This window comes from Panicum virgatum, chromosome 3N (assembly GCF_016808335.1).
Source record: "Panicum virgatum strain AP13 chromosome 3N, P.virgatum_v5, whole genome shotgun sequence".
Lineage (NCBI taxonomy): Eukaryota > Viridiplantae > Streptophyta > Magnoliopsida > Poales > Poaceae > Panicum > Panicum virgatum.
The window spans coordinates 49,665,242-49,675,378 of record NC_053147.1 but is presented as its reverse complement, the minus strand read 5'-3'; the positions used below and the strand labels follow the sequence as shown (position 1 = coordinate 49,675,378).

Sequence of the window (10,137 nt, the reverse complement as noted above, 5' to 3'; positions counted from 1 at the left end):
TGCTCTACCCCCCAGTGATATTCATCATCGGACTTGATTTTCACGAGACCCATGAATGGCTCGATACGTCCAGACAGATTGGAGATGAATCGTCTGACAAAGTTGATTTTGCCGATGAGCTTTTGCAACTCCTTCTTCGTAGTAGGCGGCCTCATCATCCTTACAGCTTCTTGACTTTTTAGGCCGATCTCGATCCCTCGCTCATGTACCAAAGGCGCATTTCTTCGGGTTCATTCTGAGCCCAAACCTCCGAGTCCGCTCCAATACCTTACGCAAATCTTCCAGATGTCCCTCAACCGATGTGGACTTGACCACGACATCATCAATGTAGATTTCTATAAGTTTGCCGATGAGATCATGAAAAATGTAATTCATGGCGCGTTGATATGTCACACCGGCATTTTTCAACCAAAAGGTCATAACCAAGTACTCGAACAAGCCGAACGCGCCTGGTACTCTAAACGCGGTCTTGCTTATATCCTCTGGGGCCATGAAGATCTAGTTGTAGCCGGCATTACCATCCATAAAGCTCAGTATTTTGTGACCGGCAGCTGCGTTGATCAATGTTTCTGCGACGGGCATCGGGTACTCGTCCTTTTGCGTTGCTCTGTTGAGGTCTCTGAAATCCACGCAGACTCGTCATCGGCCATCCTTCTTTTGTACAGGGACCACGCTGGAGATCCATTCTGCATACCGACATGGCCTGATGAACCCTGCGTCCAACATCTTTTGCACCTCTTTCTTAACCTCCTCTAGGATTTCGGCCTTCATCTGTCGTGCTCGTTGTTGAAACGGCCGAAATTCTATCTTAAGCGGGAGCCGATGATCGACGATGCTTCTATCCAGACCAGTCATTTCAGTATAATCCCAAGCGAAACAGTCCCGGTATTCTTTCAATAGTGCTATCATCGGCTCACGAAGGCTCGGGTCTAACCTTTTGCTGATAAATGTTGGTCGAGGCTTATCCCCGGGACCTATATCGACTTCCTCCAAATTGTCAGCTGATGTAAACCCGTACCCTAACTTGCCGTCACCTATAAATTCAACTGTGAACGCAGGTAACTCATCGTCATCTGCCACGTCGACAGCAAATACGGAGAGATAACAAAAGAAAATTTTCGGCCGACCGCACGGGATGGCCGTTTCTGTATTACCATTCGAAACTGAATGCTCATTAACAAACCAACTGCCTGAGCAGGCTATTGTTTGTTCATAATGTAACAGTTTCAACTCTAAATAAGAATTATCTACCTTTTGGGGCCGGTCGCTGGGACCGGCCTCTCTAAACCTGCTGAATTCCGTAGCGTGCCAGGATGTGTTTATTCTGTGAGGCCAGTGGATAAGACCAGCCTCTATCCATTTTTTGTCGCTTCGATCCTATCACAGTCTTCTAGCACAATCCCTGAGATCGGCTCTTGTCCTTCCGCATCCCAGGCGTTTATGTCTGCGAGCGAAACCTCGTTGGAGTCATCTGCACGGACCACCTCCACTTCGTCGCCATCCCATTGAACCAAACACTGGTGCATTGTGGAAGGAACACAACAATTGGCATGAATCCAATCCCTCCCAAGCAGCACTGTGTACGTACTCTTACTGTTGACGATGAAGAATGAAGTTGGGAAGGTCTTGAGGCCAACTGTCAACTCCACATTGAGGACGCCCTTTGCCTCCGATGGTTGCCCATTGAAATAATTGAGCATTACGTTGGTCTTGATAAGGTCAGCACCAGAATAAACACAGTTTGATGTGCCCCGCATTGGGCCACACATAAGTAGGTTCCACCACTGCATACCCATTCTGTACCGGTACTGTATGGCAAGTCTGTTGATTTGGATAGACAGTGCTTAAAGCGAGCTCCATGTCACACTCGCTGCCATCCAGAAGACTGCACTTAGTTGGTTTTGTCAGCAGATCTATTGTGTCCGGCTGAGGTGGACCATCATTTTGCCCCTTGTTAATGGGCACATCCTCCTCAGCTGTGTTTCAGCTGTGTTGTCAGAAGATCTATTATGTACACTTTGGGTGAGGTACAGACCATCCGGTATGGGCACGCCTGCAACTCTCAGCAACTCCATAACTCTATTGATTGCTTCACCAACTATCTCTTCCTTGTCTGCATCAGACCTCCTTTTCTTCTTCTTCCTGTACATTTCAGCACATTCTGGGCCAAACCCTTTACCCCAGCCAAGTGAACTAGAGACACCTCGCACCCGACCTCGATGCTCTGGATTCTCAAGTGCCTCAGTAAGAACATCATTCTCCCTAACCCCAGTGAAAGAACCATCACCAGCTTGAGCTGCAATTCTTTTCACTTTATCTGCTACGTCTGCCACCAGAGGGGAAGTGAATGTTATGTCCTCGCTTGCACTAGTGGTCGGCCCTGACCTTGCCCGCAGATATAGCCTACAACGGCCAGGATATTGCTCCCAAGGGTTCTCCTTTCCTTCTGCAGCTAGCTTTTCATCCTCCAACTCCCATTCTTTCCTTTTACCATAATAATCTTTTTTTCCCATCTTGTGCGGCTTATTGTGCTTGGCTCGCTTCTCTTTCATCTCCTGGCTCACATGCTCGAACAATGGAGATCTGATTGTCTCCACAAACTGCTCCCAGTCTTCTGGCTTCAAAAAGGGGTGCTTCTCAAAGGGAAGCTCATCTTGCCTCACAAAATCTGCTCTTAAATGCGCCTTGAATTGCCGTTGCAAAAGTGCAATCTCTTTCATAGCTGACTTAATTGCCTTATCGCGAGCAGCTGTGGACAGATTGGCTGGGTACTCTAGCTTTTCCTCCAAAATAGTGAATAGATCTCTCCTCGTTTCTGGTGTGAGATCCTCAACCTTGACGTTGATTGACACCCTCTCCCGAGCAATGAGGCCACAGACCAATACGAATCTTTCCCTTGCAGCATCTGGGGTAGGCCAACCTTGTTCATCAAGTCCAGTTGCAGTCACCTTGTCTTCTGGCCATTTAGTTTGTGTTATTGACTTGCGCGCTCGAGTGCTACTCCCAGCAATTTGTGATGAGTAAGCCTGTGAAGCAGCTGCGCTGTTTAAATTTGCACCTTGTGTATCAGTTGCATTATTAACAGGTTCACTGTCACCAGTGGAACTCTTTGATGAGCCAGACTGCATAGATTATATATCAGGTTGTCAGTAGAGCAACATAAGCAAGGCTGAAAGTGTAAACAAAATAAGTATTACATAAGTTCTACTTAGCAAAATTTTATTTGTACTAGTTTAAAATTTCTCAACTCATTTTGTACCATATGCACAAAGTTGCATCAGTAATATAATTATATACTCGTTGGGGATAGGTACTAACCATTTTGACAGGGTGAAACAATGCTTATAATAGGATAAAGCAATCAGTTAGTATGATTATGATAGCAAAAAACTATACATTGTAAATAAGTTACAAACAGTGGTAGGTGCTAAGCTTGCGTGCATCGAGGGGGCCACCACACCGGGGCTTACAGGGTATACACCACAATACCACATGCCACTCCGTTGGTTTTTTTTTTGCCCCAAATAAAGACTTACGCAGCCTAGCACCCACCACATCGCTAAAGAAGAACAACAATGTTTAGCTAACCAAAGTAGGTTCAATAGTGAGTGTGACATACCTGGCAGTCCATGAGTAGACCAAATATTGCTTGTACAAATAGTATGAAATTAATATCATGCAAACTAATAGTGGAATATTTTTTATTTGCATGCAAAACAATAGTATTCACCAAAATAACAGCAAAGTAGTCATGCTGAACTAATAAAGGTAATTCCAAGAGATTAATCCTATGTGAACTCACCGTAAACAACAGCAAATTACCATTCTCATGAGTAGCAGAATAATTTTTAACTAGTTCCTGTAACTAATATAGGCAATTCCTACCCAAAGCAACAGCAAAGTATCCTATCCAAAATTTCAATGATCAGTCACACTTGAATAACAGCAAATAGTTCCTGTAAGTATCCTACCCAAAATTAACCAGAACTACATCAAAGTAGCATGCAAAAGTAGTCAAATTCACCATGACAACAGCAATTCCATGAGAATAATCCTATGTCTCCCTAGGCCAAGCCGCAGATTTGAGGAACGAGCATTTACCTCTGTCGGAAATGAAGTAGTCGTGCTCATTGCCTGATCCGTGTTGCCTCATTGCCTGAGTTCGCCGGGTCGCTGTCGCCGGGCCGCCGGGTCGCTGTCGCCGGGCCGCCGGATCCATGGCTGGGTCGTCGTCACGCCAGGAGCCGCCACGCCGTCGTCACCACAGGAGCCGCGTCGTCGCCGTCGGGTCGGGTTAGGGTTTCTTGGTCAAAACCCTAGTCGCAACTGGCCACTGTGGGCTGCGATGGCGCGCGGAGGAGGGTCGAAACCCTAGCCGTCGGGTTGTGGGCAAAGGCGCGCGCGAGGAGGAGCGGCGCGCGTAGAAGAGGCTCCGGGAGGAAGAGGCGGGACGCGCGGACGAGGAGCATAGGGCCAGGGAGGAGTCAGGGCGCAGTGAGGAGGAAGCGAGGCACGGCGAGGAGGGCGGCGGCGGACGAGGAGAGGAGAGCGGCTGCAGAGGAGAAGACGAGAGAAGAGAAATGGAACCCAAATGGATTTGGTTGGGAGGAGGAGAAGAGGAGACGCTGACCAATGGGCCCGGCGGCCACAGCGCCCATGGCGCCCGCGTGCGAGATCCAAATTTTGGGTCGGATGGCGCCTGCGTCCATTGACGCTGACGCGTGGGCCCGACATTTTCTTTTCAAACTAAATTTGCTACCTTCAAATGCCTAAGGTACTCAAGTTCAAAAATTCAACAAAAAATGTTCCTGGAAAGGTAAAAACACAGGTAACAATCTAAGACATGGATCACCCATTGATCTGATATGGTTTGATCACAACTCAAAAAGAAAAACAGCCCAATCCTAATATTCCACAAATTTTAGAGCCCAGGAAACTGCACCTAAAAATTAATAAAAAATATCCAAAATTCATCATTTGACATATAGAATTTGAATAAAATAACATCAGTCATAGTTGTGTAATAAAAATGAAACTTACTTTACAAGATGATGAATGTTGTAAAAGTAAAGATGATATAATAATTTTAACCACATCTTAACTTGGTCAAAACATTCTACAAATTGATGTGGCAACATAATTTGGGTCCCTAAACTTTACATAAAAATTTCAAATGGATTCGATGAAGAAAGAATATACATTGTGTACAAATGACTACATCTTTCACATAGTTCCATGGAATGTTACTTGAACATTGAAGTTTAGCATACATTACAACATATACGAACTCGTATGCATGTAAAATTTGAACATAACCTTGTTCTCACCTTAACATTGCAAAATACGATGTTTTATAAAGTTATGGTTGTGCAAAACAAATGTTTTTTCTATATGCTATTTAGAAGTAACAAGATAAGGCATAGACATAGAATCTCTTAAATATATTCTGGCCTTACAAACGTCATCAACGAAAGGAGGGTGATTTTAGAAAAATTTAGAAAAAAAAACCATCCAATTTGGATTAAGTATGACGGAGAAATACCAGTTACAAATTTTAATTATATATCAAAAGGACAAATATCAACTTGGCCAATAGAACTGGGCCAATCCCGCGCTACCACCTGGCCCCGAGGCAATCTGGCGCAGCCATCTTGGTAACGAGCATATAGTAATGCCCATTTCCTTTAATGAAAAATTCAACAAAAATGTGGGGCGCCGCCCAGAATCGAACCGTGGCCGTCCAGATTCACAAAGAAAAGCCTTTTCATTGCGCTATGCGAGTAAGTTCGTTTTGTATCTGGAGACAAATATATTTAACCTTTAAAGCCGAGACAGGTGGGCAGACCGTTCCTCTTCCAATCTTCCAATAAATTGATTCGAACCGCCTCGTCTCTTCATCTTCCTCTCCCTCTCCTCGCCTCGTTTCTTCTTCTCCCTTTCCCTGGACAACTCTGGCGACGGTCCGGCGCTTCCTCTTCCTGTACGCGTCGTCTCCCTCGTCTCCGGCACCATGTCGTCCCGCAAGAGCCGTGCTCTTGTCGCCCTGCAACTCCGGGAAAAGGGCAAGTGCGTGCCGGGGAAGAAGGAAGAAGCCCAACTGCCGCAAGTGCCGAAGCCCACTCCGGCGCGCGCGGGGACAAAGGCGGGATCAGGGAAGGCGGCCGCAGGGATGAAGGCCGGCGCAGGCAAGGAGAGCGCGGGGAAGGCAGCCGCAGTGCCCCCCACGAAGCGGTCGCCACCACGGTTTCAAGAAGAGGTGACCTCCTCCGGTAGCAGCGACATCGGGCCGCCGCCGGGCTTCTCCGGCAACCCCACTCCGGCGAGCATGATGAACAAGGGGAAGGAGAAGGCCGGCGCAGGCACGTCAGGCGCGAGGAAGGTGGCCGCGTTGGTCACCCCCAAGAAGGAGGTGACCTCCTCTGGTAGCAGCGACATCGGGCTGCCGCCGGGCTTCCAAGGCCCGCCGCAGTACAATGGAATGCAGGAGATGGGGAACAAGGGGAAGGGGAAGTCAGAGGTAATCCACTGTATGAATTTGCTCCAAGTCCTATTTTGTGTGCCTGAATTAGTATGAATTTGCTCCACTGTCTTACTTTTTGTACTATTTAGCCTGAATTTGCATGAATTTGACTGAAGTTGTCTGAATTTCTCTGAACATATCATGTGAAATTAGCATGTCCTAATAAATTTGCAAGTCAAATTCTGTGCTTTGAAGTGAGGAGTTTAAAACTTAACTGGTATTCAATGTCAAACTGAAATGTGTCTGAATTTGTCTATCTGCAGAGTGATCTTGTTATCTGAAAATGTTTATTTAGATGTTCATTTTGGCTTTTTAGTTGTTTGTTGCATATATGAACATGTTAGTTCACAAGATTGAATGAATTTGTCTGAATATTCAGACTAACATGTTAGTCTGAATTTGGCTAAATTTACTGATTTTTTCCGAATATTCAGACTAACAAAAGCAAAGGAATTTAAACTTGTGCAACTTGTGCAACTATCAATGCATTGAATGAATTTGTCTGAATATTCAGACCAATATGGTGCCTAATTTCTCTGAATTTGACTGAATTTCACCAATTGTTAATAGGATGAGAATGTTTGACTGAATTTGACTGAATTCAGAATCTGTCTTTGCAGTGCTCTGAGAATGTTTTATCTTGCAGGTCCCTATTAATAGGATGACCTTCTGGGAGTTGCACAACAAGACTGCAGCATCACAGGAGAAGATCATGGCACTTCAAGATGAGCTTGCTGCCGAAAAGGCAAAGAAGAAGGCACTTCAGTGCACACTTGAAGCTGCGGCCGAGATGGCGAGAGGCAGAAACATCTAGGTTGACCAAGGCCGTAGTGGAGGCAGCTGCTATTTTGTATGCCTGATTTTGTCTAAACTTGTGTGACTGGATGGAGGAAACATGTTGGTAGAATGCCTATACTGGTTGAGGCACACTGCTTTTGTCTGTCCTTGTGTGCTTGCTAATATATATGTTATGTGAAGAAAACACTGAATTTGTGTGACTGCTAATATATATTTGTATGTATATATATGTTATGTGATCTCTAAAAATGAACTGTGTGTTCTGTGTTATGTGCTTCTGTGATTTTGTGAACTCTGGGAATGAACTCTGTGTATATATATGTTATGGGAATGCAGGAGAAATGTGAACTCTGGAAATGAACTTCTGGTGAAATAAGAAATAGGTAACGGGCATTGTGGTAACGCCCGTTACTGATAATACATTGGTAACGGGCATTGTGTTAATGCCCGTTACCAATTACAACTGACAATAATACCAACAAAGAACTTCTGGAGAACATGTCTTGAGATGAACTCTGGGGAATGAACTCTGTGATTTTCTGGAGAACATGTCTGGAGAGCACTCCACATCATATATTACAAATGGATTCAAATTTCACCAATCCACATCATATATTACAAATGGATTCAAATTTCACCAATCCACATCATATATTACAAGGTCATTCAAATTTCACCAATCCACACCAATGATATTACAAATGGATTCAAATTTCACCAATCCACACCAATATATTACAAATGGATTCAAATTTCACCAATCCACACCAATATATTACAAATGGATTCAAATTTCACCAATCCACACTAATATATTACAAATGGATTCAAATTTCACCAATCCACACCAATATATTACAAATGGATTCAAATTTCACCAATCCACATACATCAAACTTGCTTTTTCCTTGCTTTACGAACATTGATTGTTTCTTGATGGTTGCTTCGCAAGTATGGTGTTTTATCATTTGCCAAGAGTTGGGGCCTGTATGGCATGTCCAATGACGGAATTTTGTCAAATTGGTTGTATTCCTCCTCCTCAACGACATTTTCAACCCCAACTATCCTTCTTTTTCCAGGCATAACCACATACCAGTTCTTCTTTGCAAGGTCGGGTACATAGAACACTTGCTGCACATCCTTGGCGAAGATAAACAGTTCATCTTTGTAACCAAAGACTCATAGATCAACACTAACAAACCCATATTTGTCCTTGGTCACACCTTTCTTCCCATTGACCCATCGACACCGAAATAGGGCTACCTTCAATCCAACATAGTGAAGCTCCCATATCTCCTCTATCTAACCATAATATGTGTCTTTCTCTATGTCGTTGTCGATGGCATCTACACCCACACCAATATTTTGATAGATGCTCTTGCCATCCTGGGCTATGGTGTAGAAAGTGTATCTATTGATATCATATGCTTGGTATGTTGTAATAGTGAATAATGGCCCCGCTGCTAGTTTTCTTATCAAATTATCAGTTATAGCAGCGCTAGCTTTCTGGACATAATCTCGGAGCCAAGTGTTAAAGCCTTGCATGTGCTTCTTTGCAACCCAAGCCTCATTACGATTAGGATTACCTTCACATAGGTGTCGCAAGTGCTCATTGACATAAGGTGTCACTATGTCGGTCTATTGAAGCACGATGAAATGAGCCTCGTTGAAGGAATCTTGACCCGGAGTGATTGACTTTTTGCCCAAGGTCCCAACACCTGCAAGCCTACCTTCATGCCATGAATGAGGCACACCAATGGGGTTTTGGGGGTCCTTATAACCCATGGCCCACTCCACTGCTTCGATGGTACCATAGTCACGAACCATGGCTCCCTCCGGTAACGACCGGTTATGTACCAATGATTTCAGAAAGCCATAGAACCTCTCATATGGAAACATTTGATGAAGGTAAGATGGGCCAAGGTAGAAGATCTCCTTTGCAAGATGTGCTGTTAGATGGACCATGAGATCAAAGAATGATGGTGGGAAAGTAGCCTCAAGCAGGCATAGGGTCTCGAAATGCCTTCTCTCTAACCTCGACAGTGCCTCCACATCAATCACCTTCTGTTCTATCGCATTGAAGAAAAAGCACAAGCTCATGATAGCCTCGCGAACCAGTACTGTCTTGATACCTCTAAGTGCAACAGGAAGAAGAGCTGTCATCAATACATGGCAATCATGAGATTTCATCAAGTGGAAATTTAATTTCATATCCTTCACCGACACTAGCCTCTTGAAGTTCGAAGAGTAGCCTGAAGGTACTTTCAAACCATGCAAGAACTCACAGAATTCTCTTCGTTCCGTCTTTGACAATGTAGTTGCAGCTACGGGAAGGACTGTCCCCGTGTCTGTTTCCTCTGCATAGAGCTCCGGCCTAATGCCCATATCTTGCAGATCCTACCTTGCATTCTCATGATCTTTTCCTTTGCCCCTCTGTTGCAACAATGTTAAACACAGGCTCTCGCACACATTCTTCTTGGTGTGCATGGTGTCAATCGAATGACGCACATCCAACAACTGCCAGTACTCTAGCTCCCAAAGTATTGATTTTTTGTTCCACATCCCCTGCCCATCTTCTTCTTCACCATCTCGCTTCTTTCTTTTGCCAAGGATGGTCTTCTTTGGTAACTCCTCAATAGTTTTGATGTCTTTCACTTGCAGGTGGAGCTCCACTCCGGACACATGCGGAGGAGCCATTCGATCCTCCTTTTCCCCATCAAACTGACAGTCCATGTTCCGGTATGGATGTTTCTTATGGAGGAAACGACGGTGCCCCAAGAATACAAATTTCTTTGACTTTATCAGCCATAATGAGCATG

At 44.7% G+C, this 10,137-nt stretch overlaps 1 protein-coding gene across 1 annotated transcript; it reads right to left on the bottom strand.

Annotated features, from left to right (window-relative positions):
• Positions 1-8,209: 8,209 nt before the first annotated feature.
• LOC120667855 lies at positions 8,210-9,703 on the bottom strand. Its single transcript, XM_039947848.1, has 3 exons — positions 9,049-9,703; positions 8,626-8,904; positions 8,210-8,481 (listed from the first exon to the last, which is right to left on the bottom strand). The coding sequence occupies exons 1-3, from the start codon at positions 9,701-9,703 to the stop codon at positions 8,210-8,212; spliced, it is 1,206 nt and encodes a 401-aa protein (XP_039803782.1).
• Between the last annotated feature and the right edge of the window lie 434 nt (positions 9,704-10,137).

Coding starts and splice junctions, on each gene's coding strand:
- LOC120667855 (XM_039947848.1), bottom strand. CDS start 9,703: ATGGGCATTAGGCCGGAGCTCTATGCAGAGGAAACAGACACGGGGACA. Junction 8,905..9,048: donor GCCTCATTCATGGCATGAAG/GTAGGCTTGCAG, acceptor ACCTATGTGAAG/GTAATCCTAATCGTAATGAG. Junction 8,482..8,625: donor AGAGAAAGACACATATTATG/GTTAGATAGAGG, acceptor TTGGTTACAAAG/ATGAACTGTTTATCTTCGCC.